The sequence below is a fragment of the Drosophila guanche genome, unplaced genomic scaffold (assembly GCF_900245975.1).
Source record: "Drosophila guanche unplaced genomic scaffold, DGUA_6, whole genome shotgun sequence".
Lineage (NCBI taxonomy): Eukaryota > Metazoa > Arthropoda > Insecta > Diptera > Drosophilidae > Drosophila > Drosophila guanche.
Genome location: NW_022995743.1, coordinates 15,958,076 through 15,979,484, shown reverse-complemented (window position 1 = coordinate 15,979,484; position 21,409 = coordinate 15,958,076). Strand labels below are relative to the sequence as shown.

Below are 21,409 nucleotides of genomic sequence, written 5' to 3'. Positions count from 1 at the left end.
AAAGCCAATAAGATCCCAAGCCAGCCAGCCAGCCAGCCAGCCATCGAGCACTGTGCTGTGGAGACTCTGGCGAAGAGTCTCTCTGCCTCTCAATTAATGACGATCATTGTCAAGGCTTCGGCGTAGCTAAATAGAGGCAGGCTGTGGATGGAATGGCATGGCAAGGCATGGACCGAGATGGGATGGGATGTCGCTGGTGCGTAGGAGTCGTCGACATCGTCATCATTGTTGCTGCGCTTGCTGCACCGTTAGCGTGTGTGTGTGTGTGTGTCTGTGTGTGTGTGCCATGGCATGCACTGAGCGAAACCAGCCTCGTTATTGGAAAGAAAACTGCCGCTGCAGCAGCATCTTCAATGCATAGTTTCGCGCTGTGTAAGCGATATTTAGGCATGTTGCAACATGCCATTTACAAGTGCACGCCACGTTCAACGACTGACTTTAGTATATATCTCTCCCTGTCTCTTTCTCTCTCTCTCTCTTTGCCCCCAGAGCTGCATCTGGCTGCAGCGCCTTCGGCGTGGCCGATTATGTTGTCGCTTTTGGGAGGGTGCGTCAATTTATGAGTTCATTGTGCGTTCCTTCCACAGCTCACAGGAAATGCTGCAATGATTTTTCTTCGATGCTTTAATAATGGCCTGTAATCATATGATACGGCGAAAAAGAACAGCAACAACCCAAAAACCAGCGACGTACCCAAAGCCATATAAATAAAAAAGCCTTTAAAGTGTGGAGGTGGCTCACAGTCTTCACAGCTCAAAGGTTTGCAGATAGTTTTATTGCAGTATCAGTGGCACTTGTTGAAGCTAGGTTCTGCGGTTCTCCCTCGAAAACCCAAAAAACTTTTAAAGCCACACGTGGAAAACTTGCAGAGCTTTAGCTTTAGTTTTCACTTGGAGAGGGTTTAGCTGGGGTTGCAGCTACAGCATCCCTTTTGGACTCTATTAAACATTTTGATAATTTCATTTGCTGCTGGATTTCATTTGGAGTTTATGTGTGCCCCAGGGGCTTGGAGGAAGGAGCACCAGATGAACCCCAACGTTGCCTGTTTGACTTACAACTTTTGCGGTTGCGACGGTGTTATGATTTGGCCAGCATCGAAACGAAAGCCGCTTTCCATTGTGGTTTAAAGCGTAAATGGGTTCCTTTAGCAGTTTTATTTTTGTATTGTTCTTTTTTTGTGGTTGTGTTTGCTGCAAGCATCAGAGGGCAAATGCCACATTGTTGCCGGCGAGAACTTGACAAAAAATTTCAACAACGGTGCAGGCAGGAGGAGCAGGAGGAGCAGTCAGCCCAGCCCGCATGCCGATGCAACTTGATGTTGATGTTGGATGTGGCCGTTGATGTTGGCAAGTTTTAGGCGCAGACAACGCCTCAAACTAAACAACAGGAACAGCAGGGAAGGAAGGAGAACCACCAACCACCAACCAGCACCATCACCATCACCACAATGCGGTGCCGCCATGGAAAACCAAACCGAACCGAGCCCAAAGACTGTGCTGCGGCTGCGGCTGCGGCTGCTGCTGCAAACGATTAATGATGCAAATATTTTTTGAAAGCGCGAAAAATTGTGCATAAATTTACCATGACCATGGACAACAGCAACAACATTTTCGCTTGTTTACGAGCTGCACTTTGTTGTGGATGTGGGATACCCTTACCAGGCGCAGGGGCGGCATAAGTGTCATTCGATGGGGCAGAAAGAAATTCACAATTAAAGATTAAATATTTAGATATCAAGGAGAGCAAAGAGGCGAAGATCATAACTTTACCAGCACTGTTTTGCGCGCTGTTATGCAGCACTGTAAGAGCTCCTAGTCAAGGGCATCTGGGAAACAGGGTGTGATGCCCCGTTCTGCTCGTGTTCTGGCGGCTGTTCTCGAGTTGTTTTCTTGCCCATATGCCGGGCGCGATGACACTTAACAAATGATCGGCATAAGTGCACACAAAACGCACATTGCGCGGAAAGGAAAGGACCAGGAACCACCGAGAAGGAGGCAGCGGCCATTGATTGGGTTGTTCCTGCCCAGCCGCTGGTCGTGGAGGAGCTCCGGCCTTTTGTGTGGGCAAAAATTCTCAAGTGCTATCACTGCTCAACCGGCATATTTTGTATCACAACAAATCGTGCCGCTTGTTTAGGAAGTGGAGGGAGTCGAGTCGAGTGTGATGTGAAATGTTAAATAAAAATAAATGCGGCACTTGAATTAGGCAACATTTGTTGGCATGTCCGTTGCATGAACCTTATTAAACCCAATCTGTTTAATCAAATTAGTAGAAATCAGCACCAGAAGAGGATGTGGGATAGCGAAAAAGGGAGAGCATCAGAGAGGAAGAGAAAGCTTTGGCACATAGCATGAGGACGAGAGACTGAGGATGAGGTGTGGACCCTCACGAACAGTCAGTGTCAGTGCGTTGGCGTTTTGGCGTTGCAGTTGTGGCTGTGGCTGTGGCTTTGGCTTTGGCTGTCTCTTTGTCTGTGGCGATGACGACCCAGGTTGGCAATGGCATTTGGTGCCGCTACACCCACTTTTTATTTTGGCACTGGATGCGGGGGATATGTAGAGGGAACAACCTCCGGGTTTGCCTGCGCTTGACTCTTGGGGCAGGCCTGCCTTTTGTGTGGCAAGTCTTAGGTCTTAGGCTTAGTCTCTGTGTTGCACATTAAGCCGTGCATTTAGTCCCCCGCGAGACTGGCATTTGAACTTATTGCCACAGTTTGGGCTGTGTGTCTGTTGCGCTGTCATAAAACCGAAATAAAAACCAATCCGTTGGGGGAAGGGAACACAACTTTCTGTAGGTTGTGTTTTGGCACTGAACTCCGTGCTTGGGCACTGCCATATGGGTGCCCAAAGGGCCATGGAAGTGGCTTAAAGGGGGAATCGAATTATCCGACACTGAACTTCAATTTTCAACACTGATTTAGTTGATTTCCAACACTGTTTCTTAAGCATTTTGATGGGTTGTCTAAACACATAAGTTGATCAATTTGAACACTCGTTTTATGCACATTTTTTAGTGTTGTATAACTCTGAAACTCTTTTTTGAAATTTCCCAATCAATGTGCTCAAAAATCCCCTTGGCTCCACCAGTGCCCTAGCCATGTTTATGGCTCAAAACAAAAGCCACTAAAAGCCATGTGTGCCCTTTGGCACTTTATTTTCCTTCAGCTGCATATTGGCCACGTAGCCTGAGCAGAGCCAGCCCAGCCAGCCAGCGATGGATGGATGGATGTTCCAGGGCCCAGAGATTTTTGTTCCTTTTCCTCTTGCCTTTTTCTACTTCTTTGTTTGGGAGTGGGTGGGATGCGACTGAGACTTTGGCTGTGGCTGTGCCTGTGGAAAATCCTTTAGAGCGTAACTAATTAAAATATCAACATTTTAAGAGGCGTAGTGAATGTGTTAAATTGACTTTTCTCTCTCTCTGTCTCTCTGTCTCTCAGTCTGTGGGATGAATATTTTTTGTCACCGCTTGCGCCATTTCGTCGATGGCTTTTCCGTGAGTCGAGTGGCTCGACCTCCGACTTCCGTCAGGGAGGTCATCGCAACGGCATTTGGCAGAGTGTGGCATTCGTGAGAATCGCCTGCATCCAGGGCTTCAACTAATTAAGTTGCAATTAAATGTTTTAATAGCTGGAGTGCCGCTTCCCCCCTCGAATGCCCTGGGTGCAAAGGGGCACAAAATGCGTGGCGTCCAAATGAGGAGCGCGCCTCATTAAAGCCCAGCACGGCTTTGCCGGTGCCGTGGCTATTACCAAAAGACGTGCAAGGCGCTCACAATGCAATTGCAAAAAAAAAGAAGAAAGAAAACAAAAAAGGGAAAATATCAAAAAAATAGTTGAAAACTGAAAGTTGTGGCGGCTACTGAATGCTCTTTTGCCGTATCTTACTTCCAAAGTTCCTCTAAATTCCATGTCCCCTGCCAAAGGGTGCGCAAAGGCTCGTCCTCCTCCTGCTGCTTCTCTCTCTCCTCTTTGTGCCTCTTGGCCGGCTTGAGCTTTAGCTGTTGAAGGGCTGCGCGCATGCGCAGAACACATGCCGTGGGCATTGCTGTTGCTGTTGTTGCTGCGGCCCTTGCCACTGCTGCAATAAACGTCAAAATGCGGCCCATTGCTGTCCATTTCATCAACGTGTGAAATAAATCACTCAAAGTGCTGCAGATCCATTAAGGGCAGTCGCAGTCGCAGTCGCAGTCGCAGCCAGAGAAACAGCAGCCAGCAGCACCAGCGCCGCCGCATTGGGGGCTAAGACCCAGCTGAGTCGCTGTCGTCGTCGATGTCTTCGTCGTTGTTGTTGTTGCTGTTGCTGTTCCTGTTGCATTTGTGGTAAATACATTTTTAGCATTTTGTCTGCTGATACCTTTGGGTGTTGTACATGGCAGCGACGACTACTACGACGACGACGACGACGATGAGCAGGATGAGGCTGCCGCTGACTACTACTACTACGAGGATGATGATGATGATGAGGTCTGAGGATGGCGGCTGCGCTCCAACAATAAAGACGCAAGCAGGCTGCATGCCACTGGCCACGCTTTTTTTTTGTTTTTTTGTTTTGTTTTTCTTTCCCCCAACCCATCCTAAAGCCATTCTATACCAAAACCCAACCAGTCGGTCAATCCATTGCATGTTGTTCACCTTTTTGCAATTTCATTTCATGTTTTAGCCTGCTGTCCCTGTCCCACTGTCTCTCTTTTTCGCTGCTTCGTTTTCTGTTCCTGCATTTCCTTCATTTTCCCCCGTTCCGTTGTTTTTTTTTATGATTTTTGGCGTGCTACGCGAATGGGGGCCTCATGCAAAAATCCAAATTATATTTCATTGCTTAAATTCAATTAGCGGCGAGGAGAGGCAACACCACACCACTCGAAATGGGAATTACGAGAGTACGAGCTCGGGGTCCGACATGCGCTTTCGTTTGTTCTCAACTCAACTCAACTCAGCAGCTGTGAAGTCTGATTTGAAGCTCTGACTCTGACTCTGGTAACTGGGTTGAGATCTGGGGGCTCACCGAGTCTCTCACCTGCCATTATGTGTGTTCGGGGGGGCTAATCAAAACAAGTAGCAGGAGTGCAGTGGTGCAGTGGTGGAGTGTAGCGTGGGTAAACAGAAAGTTGATTGAAAGTTACGCTAAGTGCAGCTGAACAATGAAAACGGCAAAAGGATGTGCCGAGAGAGTGTGTAGTCTCGAGGGAAGCAAAGGATAGCTAAAGACAGTTGCAAAAACAGGAATATATAATATATATTCGTATTAGATTCGGGCCAGCTGCCACAGCCCGCAGTGTAGCACTCACATGAATAATTCAAATGGCTTTAATAATATCTACCCAAAAGCCGCAAGCCCAAGGTGATAGAAGTATCAATCAAAATGTGATAAATATTTGCTTGCTGGGTCACGCCACTCATTAGGGAAAAGTCCCTGCGGCCACTGTACATTTGGCAATTGTTGTAAAGTGCAACTAATTGCTTTAATTTGCAACACGCCCTTGCCACAAGTGGGGAGTGTGGGTGGGAGAGCACTTGTAATAATATGCAATCATTGAGGCATATAAATCTTATAGGAAACTCTTTCTACTTAATTAGTTTTAATGTCGCACAAACAAAAGACGCATAAGTAACAATTAGGGGCATGCAACGCACACAGACACTCACTCGTACGCAACAATTTGCGGATGTTTGAATGTAGATGGGAGCATTTATGGGTTCAGATACATTTTGCAAGTGAGTATGGAGCATAAATCTTAATTACGCTTCGTCGAGCGTAAATCATCATCAGTCGCCGTCGAAGTCGGAGTCTCAGCCTCTCAGTCCCAGTCCCAGCCTCAGTCTCACAGCCAAGGCTCTGTGAGCTGCTCTCCGTATATTCACTGGAGCAAACTTTGACAATTTGTTCGGCATTTTGCATTTTTTACGACCCGCCTGCCTGTCAGACTCTTTGAGTTCTGCGGCGAACACTTAACCCACATTGTGGAGCGACTCTTTTGGAAGTTCATAAAGCAAGAGTCAGGTCAGCTCCTGCCCAAATCCAATTCAGACTCATGCCAAGTGGCTCCAAGACTTTGCTTTATGGCAATCAAAGGTCCTTTTTGGCGGCAATGGAAATTGTTTGTTACAAGTTGTAAAGATTAAAAGTCCATTAGGCAGGCCAAAGACTCACGTAGAACTTGTTTGAGACTGAGAGGGATTTGGTTACTCATTTTGTAGAGATCCCCATGAACAAGCCCATGAACACAGAGGCATCCCATTTAAATGCGCGCAATGCAATCACTCAAATTGGCCAAAGCGCCAGAACGTGCAGATGGCAGCCGCACGAATGCGACTGCGACTGCGACTCCGAATGGGAATTGGAATGGGGAATCCATGAAATATTTTAATCCATAAGATGCAGTTAAGTGCATCCATCAGCGTGTATTTAGAATTTAATAAATACGGAAGCGAGAACACGACTGCAACAACTACAGAGATTCAGAGAGAGGGAGCGAGCGAGCGATCCCTAGCAAATAGACTTTGAGAGGTATTTTAATTTATTTAAATTTTGTTGCCTCCTCTCGCTCAGCCTGGACTGGGACTAAGACTGGCCTGGGCCGAAGAAAAGTGAACATCCATTAGTTGTGCTAATGATGCGCAACCCACTTTGCCGCGGTCCGCCCCATGTTGAACGAGGCAGAGGTGGAGGCAGGTGGGGCATCTCTGTTGCGAGTGTCCTGGGCTCTCAGGAGTGTGCGACTTATGTTTGCCACTTTGCAACGCATTTGCCTAGGTTGGTTAGTTACCATTGCCACTCCTTCTCACTCTCTCTCTCTCGCTCCCTCTCTCTATCTCTGTGCAGCTGTGTTTTTGTGTTTGCCTGAGGCTAATGCAGTGGCCAAAGTGGCCAAGAGGAAAGGCTGAAAGGCAACAGCAAGAGATTTCCTTAGTGAACATAATCAGAATATCAAATACAGTGTTGACGGTGTTTTATTTGAACTTGCAGAGATTGTCCAGAGCCATCAGTGGCTGCAATTTGCCAAGGACTTACAAATAAACCTACGAAAAACCAGAGAAAATGGGATGTAATACTCGTTATCCATTCCAAAGGGTACAAGTGGCATTCTCACCATCAACTGATTCAAGTAGAACTCGTAGGGTATGTGACCGCTAATGGGATCTATGGCCACCGGCCACATTTCATCCATTTCCTCCTGGGTGAATGGTTCGCCCTCCTCCATCATCAGCTTGCCAAACGCCTCCTTGGTGAGGTAGCCCTTGTTCTCGGGATCTAGCATCTTGAAGGCCTGCAGGATTTTCTCCGGCGGTGCAGGTTCCATTCTGCAAGTAAGCGTGGAGTAAACATATTCCATTTATTGGCAGGATCTGTCACCCACTTGCGCTCCATTAGCAACTGCGAGACATGCGGCAGAAATTTGGTCAGATGCACCTCGCCGCTGGTCTCCTCGGACTCGGTGGCCGAGATGACTTCATTCACCTCCTCCTCGGTGGGCACACAGCCCAGCAGTCGCAGCACCGTGCCCACCTCTCGCACATCTATGAACTTGTCCCCGTGATGATCAAACACACAAAAAGCATCCGATATGCGCTTCTCCAGATCGTTGTTCACTGGGGTAACATTTAATCAATAGGAGGCAGTTGTGGGGTAAATATCTGAGCCACTCACAGTCCATGTCCATGTTGCAGGTTCAGTTTTTCGATTGCAACTGCTAAAAGTCGTTGAAAATTGGGCGATAAATCAATAGATTCGTGTAACAATCGCTGTTGCCCGTGGCAATGTGAATGGAATGAATGTTTGGCTGCTATAAACAGAAGTTTTCTTTGTGTTTTTTGTTCTAAAAGTGGAAGTGTCTTGTGGATTGAAGCAGCCAACAACAAGCTCTGTTTGAGCTGCTTCCTCATGCTACATATATGGGTGCAACAGAACCATCATATTCTGGCCATTAGACAGCTCGTGGTGGCCATCATCATCATCATCATCATCGTATTGCTCCATTACCATTGCGACCGAGTCTCTGGCTAGCTATGGGTGCATGGAACACGGAAGAGGCTTTTGCCCGCTGTCTTTTGGCCAGCCTCGCCTTACTGGTAGAGGCAACAAGTGGATTTTGGAGCTGTGCCCACTTTAATGGAAATTACTGCAAAGTTTGCCATTAATTTTCCTGCACATTTGTCGGGGTTATGGATGGATGGGGGCACTCTCCCTCTCTCTCCCAGTCTCTTTCCACGCATTGGATTCGATTAAAAAATGGCAAAGGCAGCAAACAGCAAACAGCAAAGCAGCAACCAGCCAAGAACTACTTCATTCACGCTAATGCGTGTCGTGTACAACACGCTTGCCACTTGAGCTGTTTGCTGTGTGGCTGCATCGTCCTCATCCTCACCTCAGTTCAGCTCTGCTCACTCCACTCCACTCCAATCCACTGCACTCCTCTTTGCTGTGTGTGTGCAGCTCTCAACGCCATCAGCCCCGCATCAAAGCCACGTACACACTTGCCTATCTGCCGCAATCTTTTGCTTGGGTTCTGGGCCTGGACCATGGCCATGGGCTTTGGGCCTTCCACTGCACTGGGGCTACTGCCATAAACACTAAAAGTGTTCGTCATTTGCTGTTCCAGATCCAATTAACCATTTTGATGCATTTGCCTCCATTAACTTTTTCTCTCTCTCTCTCTCTCTCTCTGTAGACCCTTTTTCTGAAAAGGCCTTGGCTATGGGGTGGACGCAGTCTTTAGCAATTTTGCCGCTGACTTACAACGTGATCGGAAGTTTGTCTTGGCCTGGTCTGGCCGCATCTTCATGCATACCTGACGACGTGTCCGTGACTCTCACACATGCCTCGAATATTGTGTTTGTGTGTGTGTGTATCTATGTGTAGGCCTTTTGCCAAGTACTTTGTAAATGTTGGCATGATTTAAGTCGGCTCTTAGTCTCTTTATTCTGACATTTACTCCGGGTTTTGTCTATTAGGCGTGCGATTAAAATTTAAATTGAACTCAGGACTCAGCCTCAGTCTTCGTATTGGGTTTCCAGGCCTCTGTCCGCTGTTGGGGTAATTTTTTATACACAGCCAACCACGCCCTCCCCTACTTGGCAATTACTGCGCCCAGTTCCGGTTTTTTTTGCAGCGTGCGGGGCGATGGTGCGGGCATTTTGTTCATCTGTCAATTTCGACACCTGCTCCAGGAAAGGGGTTTCCTGTGACCAGGGAAGTGCTTTATTTGCATGCGAGACTTCGCATCCATCTACAAGGCTTTTAATTACTTTGCAGACCGCACTTGGCATACATATCTGTGGCAGCTGTAGCTGTGTGTGTCCGTATCTGTATCTGTACACTTCTAAAAACCATTCGTAATCATTGTTGCTTTTTTTTGTTGAGGTCACATTGAGGCATTCAAATGGATTGCCCTTTTACAGCTCCAACAACCAATCGCCACACAATTTTCCATTAATAAATAATTATTATTGTGATTTTTTTGCTGCATTTAATATTCGATTGGAATTGCTTTGCAATTGTTGCGGACTCTTGCGTGTGTCCGACGGGGGCAAAGTAATTAAATGGATTTTAATAAACATAAACATACGAATAAATGAATGCTGCTGTCCACCTTTCACGGGAGCCGCGAATGGAAGCGGAAAACCCTGCTGCCACAATGAACGGCCCAGAAACTTTTGTTGAATTAATTAGAGTGAAAAAAAAGGCAGCCAGACAGACAGCTCCCATAGCTTTAAACGATACGTAAAAAGAATTGAATTCAAGCGAAATGATATGAAAGAATTGATTAATAATCATAGCGAAAACCACAAAAGACTTGGGGACCAATGGAGACTCAACCCAGCCATCTCTCGCCACAAAAGCGCTAACGCCATGGCCTGGGCTTGGGCTTGGGCTTGGGCTTGGGCCTGGCTGACTCTCGCCTCGCATCAAGGCCAATTGGGCTGCGGCTCCGAGCCATGGCCGGCCAGAGCTTCAATTGTAGGCCTGGGCGCAGCAGCTACAACCAGAGCTACACATGTTGCTGCTGCCGATGCCGATTCTGTCGATGCTGTTGTTGCTCCATATTCTCGGTACACTCTCAGTGTACTGGAGGGGGAGACTGGTTTCTGGTCTCTGGTTATGGTACGGTCTGGCCTGGCCTGGGCAACGACTTGACTTGACTTTGATTCAATTTCCATATGAAAACATCGATTTGCGTTTGTGCGCCCGCGTTGTCGTAATCAAAGTGTTGTTTATGGAACACGTCCGGCGTGTTCTGGCTCTTTACTGCTACCCCTTACTTAAGCCGTGTCCAAGGGGTGTATTCATTTGCTGGGAAATGTGTGCAGCAGCCAAAGGGAAGAGCACTTGGGAGGGGATATGCAGCAACAAACTGCCCGAAAGCACAACTTCAAAGGGTTTGCTGGCTCTCATTTTAAGGGGTATCCCTCATTCGTCATGTGATCAAAACTCTCTCCTACTTGTAGCTGCTGCCTCGTTTTCTTGGCTCGAAATTGCTCACGGCAACAATTGCGCGCGTCGGCTGGAAAAAATATGTAGCCAACGATTACATTTGCCTATTGAACGGACAGAGGAGTGGACGGACGTGCGGGGTTAGACGTTGCCTGAAAAGCTAGAACGAGTCCCCGTGTCTCGCGAGTTATGATTGAGTTCTAATGAGTTGAGAAAAATGTATCAAGGAAAAACCAGTTCCCGGAATCGCAATTAGATAAGTGGGTTCCTCGCCACAAGAAAGCGCAGCAGAGGAGCAACAAATCCGTTGGGCAGCCGTTGGCGGCGATTCCGAGGCGTGCTCTGTGCCTCTGTGACGGTCAGGAAATGGAAATTGTTTTCCACCACTGGCCTTAGCAAATCTGTAGCACATTTTCCATAATAAGGCGTTACAAATATTTCGCAATTTGAATTTTCACTTCAGTTTCTTGTGGGTAGCTCTGGAAAATGTTCAGAAAAACTCGTTCTACGTGCCAGCAGGTGGGTATCGGATATGCAAATTGAAATTATAAAACGATATGTGTGTGTGTGTGTGTGTGCAAAATCGAATGGAGCCATTAAACCATTAGGCCATAATCTGGTGAGGCATTCACCTTTCGTATAGTTACTCGATTTTCCGTGCTAGTTTGGGGAAGGCGTGAAATATTAATGCGTCGAGCACGCCAAAAGGGAAAGGTCCCAGGTCCCTTCCACTGAACTGCTTTACTTTCTAGCTGTAGAAATGCACCACGCCCTAATGTGCGTGCCTTTCCAATTACCCAACTAGCTGGCCCGCCCCAGCAACGCCAACAGTCCCAGTACCAGTCCCAGTCCCAGTCCCAGCTACAGCCCATTTGCCCCATCATTAGCCACATTTACTAATGATCTTTGGAGCCTGGGAACTCTTGAATTTTGCATGCATGTGATAATGGTTTTTGTCGGTCGCTTTGATACTGCTCTCTGGCCGAACGGACAGCCAACAAGGCAATAAATCAATAATTATTGCAAAATAATGTTTGAGCAAGAGCAACTGCAACTGCAACTGCAACTGCAACTTCAGTCGCAAAAGGCAGCGAGGCAGGCAGCGAGGCAGGCGTATGACTTAATTTGCCAATTTGAACGCCAAAGGCTAAAAGCGTACTTACTTCTTGGCCCAAAAAGGCCAGACAGCTGGGTCCCGCTTTAAACGTCAATTTCCGTGCCAACAGAAAACAGCCACTGAGACCAGTTGCCAGTCCCAGTGCCAGTCCAAACGCGTGCGCAGCAGCCAGAGCCAAGCAGCCAAAGCAGCAACCACAGGAGAAATAAGAATTCTATTATATTCATGCCACACAATGTGATTAACTTGTTGACCCTGTCCAAAGAGCAAACACAATAAAAATATTCTTGCAACATTTAGAACGGATTTTCGAATGGCTGTCTGCTGGCTGTATTTCTGTTGCTGTTGCTGTTGCTTTTGCCCCTCAAATTGCATTCGAATCCCTCAAAGGCACTTCCCTGCTTTGTGGTTAAAAAGATTTTATGTGCAAACAGAGCGGGAAAGACAAAAACTGAAACCGAAACCGAAACAGAACACACAAAATTGGCATTTGTTAGGCGTTGCAAATAATTGAAGAAAATATCCATAAAGTCCGGTCAGATTGCAGCCATGGGGCCATTGGTGCACCACCTGCCTCTCCCTGTCAATACAAGGTGGATCGGGAGGAGGTCACATGCAAAATTCCCTTTCAATTTGGCTGCATTTCGATTGTGGTTTATCTGTGCATAGAATTTATATATTTGTGCTGCTTTCTGAATGCTTTTCTGCCCACAAAAAAGTATTTAAAACTTTGATGTGCTGCCCGCAGCCTCCTTTCCTTTCAATTTCAGCAAACATTTCATTGAAGTTTCTCTATTAGAAGTTTGAGCCATCAATTGAGGTGAATTTTAGTACCTGTCCAAAAGAAATTGAGGCAGCAAATCAGTGCTCCAAATGTGGCCATTGTCAGCTTTCGCTGCAAAATGTATAGAAAAATACCTTGCTGGAAAACTGGCTGGAAAATTGATTTTTACTCGTAGCGCTAGCATGACAATCACTTGCCTCGAAAGCAGCCTTTAGCTGCAAGGCTCACGCCCACCAATGAACAAAAAAAGGAGTTCGAATCGAGGCATTAGACGTTGCTAGGCCAGCTGATTCATGGCTTAATCACTGGCAATCGGTAGCACAGAGTCTTGCAGCTAGCAGTCTTGCTGCACCCAAAAAGCAGGAAAAAAACGGCTTTATCAGCGAGTCGAGTGAGTGGCTTGTGCCTGGAGGCAGGCAACGGAGCCACCGAACCGCGGAACCACTTGTGGGCAGGGCGGACAATTGATTATTTGCTCCATAACTGCAGGACTTGATTAAGATTTTTCGAGGTCTCTGCTGGTACTTGATACTTTTTTGTGTTGCTGGCAAATTTTCACTTTTGGTTTTGCAAAACCAGCAGCTTAACATCCGCTGGATATGTACACGATTGAGTGTGTGCGTTGCAAAATCAGTAACCGCAGCAGCAGCTTCCACAAACCATAAACAACTGTTTCGTGTTGATCTCCACCGATCTCCCCTCCGATCACCACCGATACATCCATCGCATCCATCGGCATCCGCGCATGCGCAACGCTCGCCAAGTTATAAAAGTGTAAATAAGGTAATTAGTGCTTCCGGGCATAATCATACAAACATGACGTCGCTCTTGTGGGCAACTCGCAACTCGCAACTCGCAGCTCGGGCTCTGACTCTGACTCTGGCGCTCCATGTGAGTGTCAGCCACTGTTTGTGGTACTCTACCAGAGGGTATGATGATGTTTGCAGCGCCCAAAAGCGAGTGAGCGTCAAAGCTAGTTCTTTGTTGCACCTAAAGGGTAGCCAAGGCTTCGTCTGTTGAATTCGTGTTGTTGTTTTTGGGCGAACAGCTAACGAACTGACGCATCGCGCGTTCCACAGTTCTACAGTCCCCCAGAAGCCCAGACGACAACGACAATGTTACGCTCTGTCGTCAGCAGAGGAAGCCAAAGAGTCGTAAGCTGTAGCCAGTGCGGAGGCAGCAATTGCTGATAAGCAATAAAAACAAATGGCAAAAGCATGGCCAGAACAGAGCCCCCAGTCCCAGTCTTAGTCTTCGTTTCCCCTCAACCCCCGCTCATCCGTTCCCCGTGCCAGTCAATAAAACTTGTGTTGTCGACTTGGCGCTATCCATTACCGCCTCGAGATTTGGCTAATTGTGATGCCAGATGATCGGTTAGTTGACTCTTAAGTACCCTACACACACACACAGAGTGCTGTTTGCGTTGCTTAATTGGCAGGCAGATTGAAGGGGGCATCTAACTGCCAGATGAGATGAGTCTCGTCTCGGCTGAGAGCCTCAATAAGATTAAAACAAATTTTTCTAAAAGCTTTGATACAAAAATGAACAGCAACATCCAATGAATTCGGTAGACAGCAACAAGTGGGGAAGTACACACCTGAAGACCTCTATTTAAATGTAAATATTAATGGAAATATCGGCTAAGCTGAATTTGCTCTTTTTTTTCATTTATATCGCTGGTTTGTCGCTGCTCTTGGCCGATCAGTCAATGACAATGAGTCGAATTAACTTTAACTGCCACACAATATATTCAAGCTCATGTTTTTGGGAACTGACAATTTAATTATGGCCAAGACGGCACTTTCTTGCGGCTTTTGGTGGTCGTTTGTGGGCACATTAAACCATGATTTGTAGCGTTTAAAATGTTGATTTTTCTCTATTGATGGTTTTTATTTGGAAATTAATTAACTGACAACTACTGGTTAACTGTGTGGAGTTTCCTTTGTTTATGTTTTTGTGTTGATGGAATTCTATGCAAAAAGGAGGAGCCCTGCGGCCGTTCTCTTAGTGGGTTAATACGTAGAATGCAGAAATCGAATGGGATTTCATTTTGCATAGAAACATTTGTACATTTGCCCCTGAAGAACATCCCATGCCAGGCGGCGTTAATCAAAGGCTGTAAAAAGCTGTTTGGACAAGCCGTGTTTACTCTGCCCAACGCCCATTTGAGTGTGAAATTTAATCAGTGTGCGACCGGGAGACACATTCCCCATTCCGCCATTCGCCCATTCATTTATGCCGTTGTTTATTAATTTTTACTGCCAAATTTATTTGCCTTATTAGCATTTTCTCATAATTTCTTGATAAAACAGTTTGCGTTTTGTCTGTGCCAACACCAGAGCAGAGACATATCAAATCAGACATCACCGACGACTGCGATTCATGCATTCATTTTTTTTTTTTTTGTATGGCATCTCATTGACTTGCTTCACGTAATTTATGGATATGCGGCAATCGGAAACGAAATTCATGCGAGAAGTCACCCGCCTCCGCCGCCGCCATGGATAGGGTATATTTGTAGGGTATATTTGTACAAGGAGGGGCTTGTGGCGGAATTTACAACTAGCATTGCCTTGCAAGTAAAACTCTTTGCAGAATAAAGCCAGAAATGAGGCATGGACGGACCTTCTTTGTGCTGTTCTTAGGGCATACCCCGTTCGTTGTGCGTGTCAGTGGATGCCATAATTCTTTTTCCCATTTAATTGTGTGTTGGTATTGCCATTTGGTATCGCTTTTGGTGTCCTATCATAAATTTGCAGCCTTATCTACACAGTCAGATCGCAGCGTCTTCGTCTCGGTTCCCCCCACCCAAAACCTGAGCGTTTGAGTACCCCCCAACCTGAGCATTTGTGTTGATTCTCATAATATGCTAATTACAATTTGTAGGCATCGCTGTGCCGTGCCGTCTTCGTGTCCATTGATTCGACTGAATGATGCCTGATGCTGCCGCTTTGGCTTTGCCTTTTCGGCCAATTAAACAATATCGACATCTAGTTTTGTTTTAATCAGCATACAAGTTTTTTTCCGACTGCCGAACTGCCGAACTGCTGGACTGCCGAACTGTCGGACTGCGGCGATGAGGTAACAAATTACGTACAAGCATTTATCATGTTATTGGCATCGAGCTACAAATAGGTATAAAAGATTCATATTCAAATCGAGCAGATAATGCTGGGGCATAAATTCACTTTGGCTTTCATAAAAGTGACAGTTTCTAATGTCAAACATTGGCCCCCACCACCGCCACTAACCAATTGGCAAATCCATAAGTTTTCGTTTATTTCTATTTGACATTTGTACTAATAGTATATCCATTTGAATGTTAAACACGTGGTTTAATTAAGTTGATTTATTGTGGGTGAGCATTTGATTTGTTGGCCCGCGCGATTGCTGCTGCCATTTGCTATGCAAATCGAGGAACAGAGCTCTTTAAGTAACTTCAACTTGTGCTCGTTCATGCCGGCAAATTGCTGTAAAATGACTTGAATTTGTTTAAATTGCCGCATAATTGCTAGTCCAGCATTTCTTTCTCTCTCCTTGCTGGTTGATTTTTCGTAGCAATGTATTTAAATATGAGCAAGACGCAGCAGCAACAGCGGCAGAGGCAGCACTCACAGATTTATAACTGTGTCTGATCATAGCAATTAGTGAGAATTTGCTTTTATTGCACGACCCAAAGAAAACGGAAAGTGTTCTCTCTCTCTCCCGCTGTCCCCCTCTCTTTAAACAAAAAAAAAAGTGCCAGAGAGCCATAAAGCTGGAGGCGTAGCTAAAAGCTTGCCCTGCCTGCCGACGAAGCTGCCTGCACGCAGCTGCAGCTGACCCATTCCATTCCATTTCATTCCATTCCATTACCATTCCCGACAGTTAATTGGGGGGCTGTCTTGCGGTCACACGCAGCCGCAGCAGCAGCAGCAGCAGCAGCAGCCACAGACCAAGTCAAAGTCAAAGGCAAAGCCAAGGCATTCATAATAAAAGCTGAGGAATGAGTAAATTAAGAATTATGGCTTTTGCATGCAAATTCAAAATTTCCGATACACAATAAATTACTTAAGAGGCGAGCACTCTCAGGGTAGCCGAAAAAAAAACTAAAAACTAAAAACCAAAAAATTTAATTTAAATGCTTAAAAGCACTTGGAATACTCTTTTGTGGCAACGATTCTGCTCGAAGTTGTGGTAAAAAGTGACTAACAGAGCGATTTGTTGTCAGTTGTTTGGAACAAACTGCTCATGCCACCAATAATACCCTTTGGCAGAGCATGCAAGACAGACACAAAACGATATGTGAACAAAAGCGTTAAGCCACAATGCGATGCCTCCAATAAAGAAGTTGTAGAGAGGCTAAACTTGTGAGTTATTCGAAATGGAGCGGTCTGTATTTCTGTCTGTCTGCCTGTGCAGGCGAGGAAGCCCCCAGACCTTGAAGCGAGAGGGAGAGAGAGGGATCAGTGGCACGGGGAAGCTGAAAAGGGTCAGCGTTTCGGCTTCATGTGGGTGGGCCGCATGTGGAGCATCTGTCAGAGCTAGAAGTCTGCATTCCGCCAAAAGTTATGATTGTGCTGAAAGTGAAACTGGAAATCTTTAATTGCCCCAAGGGGCAATGCCCATGCCCCAACTCTTTTCCCCCTGAATGTTGATCTATTCAGGTCAAGGCAGCAGCCGCCGCCACAGTTGTGGTTCACAGACCAGAAGAAGCAGCCAAAAGCCAGTTTTCTGTGGCCCAGCCATCCAGCTGGCAAATTAATGTACGAAATTAAGTGCGACTCCTAGGGAAGGACTCCAGGAGGTCTGCCAGCGACTGCAAATGTCTATGGTATCCAGCGGTGGCGGGCATTGCCATTGGTTACATTTGCATATCCTGACCATTGCAGCCAGAGCACACCCGTTTCCCACAATAAAGTGATGAATGCAACTCAAACTGTGCAACGTAACTCAAAAATCAAAAGCACTGTCCATGCATTGGGTCGGGAATCGCACATGCCACATGCCACATGGCCATGGCCAGCTAAATGGTTCATTCAGGTTGAACTTAGTACGGAAATCTATAATTTTGAATACTTTATTTCGCTTTGGAAGTATTTCCTTCAGCTTTACAGACCGAATGTTTGCTCAAATGAGAATCCAACGAGCAGCAAGTCGCTGCCAAGCGTCCTCGTCTTTGGTTTGTGGCCATAACATAATCATTCTGGGTTGGCCTTTCTACGTTTTGTAATTACTTTTGGCCGCGGCAGGCGTTGGCTGGGGGTATAGCTGTGCGTACGTTGCAACGTTTCTTTCATCTAGCCAGTCCTTTCTTTTGGCCAGTCCGAATGCTGATGTACTAAACGTGCGGCAGTCATTTGTGGCAAACGATTGTCGATCATGGAGCGTCGTGTACCATTTGATAGCTGACAAGAAAGTTGCAGCATGAGGCAGTAATATGAGGAGCGGCAATTAAAGTGCAGCTGGCCAAGAGTAATGCACAGTTATCAGCTGGCAGCAGGGGCAGAATCGCTCGCCATGTGCTGACAACAGTGCCGCAAGTGTCAAAATGCCTGTCAAAAGCCACCCACATGTCGTCACACAGTGTCGTTCGGCGGCAGATGACGATCAGCATAAGCATCAGCATCAGCATCTCTCATCTGGATATTTCAGCGGCAATGTGTCAAAAGTCTCTTGGCTGGCGGATTTATGAGGCTCGGCTCGGCTCGGTTCGGCTCTTGGCTCGCGGACTCGGGGCCACAGTCAATAATCGGCCAAGGAATCTATAATAAGCAGCTGTCGCCGCGGCACTTGGTATATATTTATGCATTTATGTATCGCGCAGATACACAGATGCATTGCATGACTGTCGGCTTAGATTGACTGTGCGTGTTTCGCTTTGATTTGCAATGTTTGCTGGTTTTTTTTCAGTGTTTTTTTTTTGCTGGTTTTTTGAACTGGCTGCTGGCATTTTCAATTAGTTCTCTCCACTCTAAGCGCTTTTGATGTGTCAAGGTTGACACTGAAACTGAAACTGAAACTGAATCAGCGGCTGATTTATGCTAATGCCCTCGGTATATGGTTAGCAGATTTAAAACTGATATCATCTAAAACTGAAACTGGCGAAACTGGGTCATTGCTGCACTTTTCGGATAGGTGATTGAAGCGTAAAGTGATTAATCACATGCTGGCACTTTCTCCATTGCCAGCCACTGACTAATTCACAGCTGGCAGAGGTGCGGTTCTTCCTGTGGCCAAAATAGCAATTGAAAGTATTCTATCTTTGGCAAATGCCACACAGCTGAGTGACGACATGCTGATGCTCTCCATTGGGGAGTTTAGGGAACTTGCATGGGCATCCTCTCGTACAGCAAACATATGCCCTGAAGGATGCATCCCAGGCTCTAGCCATAATTGCCTCAAAATGGTTAACTGCAAAAGCCAACTTTCAGATTGCATCAGATTGCTGTCTGGCACCCTTACCGCTGGCCGCACTTAAGAGACATTTAACACTTTTGCCGAGCAAATTAAATTTTTGTTGCACACAGTCTCTGAGTCACCTTCAACCGGAATGTCACTGACAGCAGCAGCAGCAGCAGCAGCAGCATCGGTGATGGCTGTGGCCACATGTCAGAGAGAAATGTGTGCTGAAAATAGGGTAAAAGGGAAAAGTTTTCTATCCGCAAAATGTGAAATGAGAGGAGCGCGAGAGGAGGCAGAATCTGTCAAAGATTACCTTGGACCTAGAACCAGCGAGAGAGAGAGAGAGAGAGAGAGACCCTGCAGCAGGCTTCACATGTGTGTCTGCCGTGTGCAGGTTGATTTTATTAATTAGGTCACACAGTAAGGTGCCCCTTGGGCAACACCGGATTGTTCTTCTTCAGTTGTATGGGGAACCCAACATACAGTGCGTATGATTTATATATTTACACTCAATTGGCAAATGTCACAATAAAAGGTACAGCAAAGCAAAATCGCATAACTAATCTGCGGCATCATTGGCAGCGACAGAGAGTGACATTTTAATTGTGCCTTCATGATATATGGCCAGCAAGACGTTCAAAGAATTGGCTTAAGACTCTCGCGACCGCTGCAGTCATTCCCCCCCAATCTATGCGGCTAGAGTGCAGATATACAGATGTATGTATCTGCCATATGTTGCCGCTGCCAATTAGACATCGCCAGTTGTTGCCACGTAAATTAATTTAATTATGTCAATGCAGCTTACCTTGGAGTCGACTCTGAAGTCGCTGTAGCTGTTGACGCTGGATCTGTAGCTGGAGCTGCTGCTGCTGCCTGATGTTGTTGGCTTAGTTTATTTGTCAAGCGGTGTAAAATGGCGTAAACAACATTGGTTAGCTGGTTGCCAGCAGCAGCAGCAGCAGCAGCAGCATCTGGGACGCAGGAGCACTGGTATGGAATAGGAGATGCTGACATGCAATATCCCGGGGTTGCTACACAAGTAATGGCAGCTAAGTAGAGATGGAAAATTGTACAACTATTATGGGGCATCTACAGCCAGCCTCTCTTTGGCTCTTCCTTGCAGCAGAATCTTTGATATATTTTAAGCTCTAAGCAGAAGGTTATTTTATGCTCTAAAATGCCTCATAGTCTTGCTGCAACCCTCGCACAGTATAATAGCTGTTGTTGCAGTTCGATGCGATGCGGCGCTTTTGTAATTAATCAAACCCAAGCACATTGACAGCGCGCGGACAGAGCCCAGCGCTGGGGGCTTAAGGCAGAGACGGGAGGGAGAGTGAGCGGGAGTGAGCCATGCCAGAGCATCTCTCGGCACATGCATTGTCCTCTCCCCCTGACTCGTACGAGCAGCGAACTTTAAACTTTTGGCTTGGCTTTAAGAGCAGGTCCGCCCGCAATGTCATCAATGCCAATGGCACAACGCTCCAGGCCACAGCAGCCACACAGCTACAACTGTACGTAAATATGTCTGTATATCTGCTGGTCCAATAAATTTGTGGTGAATGTGTGTGGGGATGTGTTTGCCCGCAGTTGGATGCAAAAGAAAATAAATGGTTTGGCATTATCGCACTTGCCATCAAAATAAATTTCCACCTGTACAATTGCAAATTGCCGTGATTCTTCCCAATGCCCCCTCTGTCCCCAGTCCCCTGTCCACTGTCCCCTGTCCCCTGTCTTTTCTGGCTTTTCACTCAACTCTGTCTCTCCCTCTTTCTCCACACGATTGGCAAATTTCCTTTTCGTTGGTAACAAGCAAAAGTCTCCCTCTTGGGTTTGTCGTGGCCTGCTGCGGCCACGACGTTCGTCTCTGGGTAATTATAAAGCAATTTCCACACGTATCGAACATTGATCGCATTGAGAGCAGCGGCGGCAGGAACACCAGGGATGGGGGATGTGTTGTGTGGGGATGTGGGGATGTGGGGCCCTCTCAGCAGTGGACAGTGAAATTAACTTGGGATCCGCGGCCACTTCATCGAACCAACTCCAACTCTCCCGTCCGGCCACAACTAGTTTGTCCAGCTCTCTCGCATTTGTCAGGGCAATTTATGCGCCGACCAACGCAGAGCACTGCTGAAATGTATCTCGAAGTTGTGCACACAAATGTATCAGCGCTGTCCGAACTTCAAAGGAAAAAGGAAAATGCTGCCCTGCTGCCTGCCTGTACGTGCAATTATTCGCCGCGTTGCGCATTATTAGAAGTGACTCTCAGATGTCGATGATGTGGTTACATTTGATAGCCCTAGCCCTACATGCCTGCCCGCGATTAATCGCTGATTAGACAGACACTCACGGACACTAGGATACACAAAGGATAGATAAAGGGCCACAAGAGTCGTGTTGTTTGGTATTTCCTGGTGGAAATTGATATTAAAAGCAGCCCAAGAATGGCTGAAACTTGCTCATCCATCCAATAAGAGATATGTATGAGTGCATAACGCTCCACCCAGAGACAAAATTTATGGATTTTCCCTTGCACTTTAATGGAAAAATTCGCATAAATCACGAGCGGATAGAAAGAACATTTGTATCGAATATTTGGGTCACTAATCAGAGGCCGCTTTAAAGCACTTGAAGATTGCCACAGAATGGAAGTCAACTCTCCACATCAATGGGGTTGAAACCACATCCAGAAGCTGCCCC

General features: G+C 46.5%; 1 protein-coding gene across 1 annotated transcript; it reads right to left on the bottom strand.

Annotated features, from left to right (window-relative positions):
* Window positions 1-6,928: 6,928 nt before the first annotated feature.
* LOC117586528 (dynein regulatory complex protein 8) lies at window positions 6,929-7,727 on the bottom strand. Its single transcript, XM_034276665.1, has 4 exons — window positions 7,644-7,727; window positions 7,354-7,585; window positions 7,087-7,297; window positions 6,929-7,015 (listed from the first exon to the last, which is right to left on the bottom strand). The coding sequence occupies exons 1-4, from the start codon at window positions 7,654-7,656 to the stop codon at window positions 7,004-7,006; spliced, it is 468 nt and encodes a 155-aa protein (XP_034132556.1). The 5' UTR covers window positions 7,657-7,727; the 3' UTR covers window positions 6,929-7,003.
* Between the last annotated feature and the right edge of the window lie 13,682 nt (window positions 7,728-21,409).

Bases quoted from the DNA above. Each gene is read 5' to 3' on its own strand.
- LOC117586528 (XM_034276665.1), bottom strand. The intron at 7,298-7,353 runs GTGGGTGACAGA...GCTTACTTGCAG, and splicing joins CAGTTGCTAATGGAGCGCAA to AATGGAACCTGCACCGCCGG.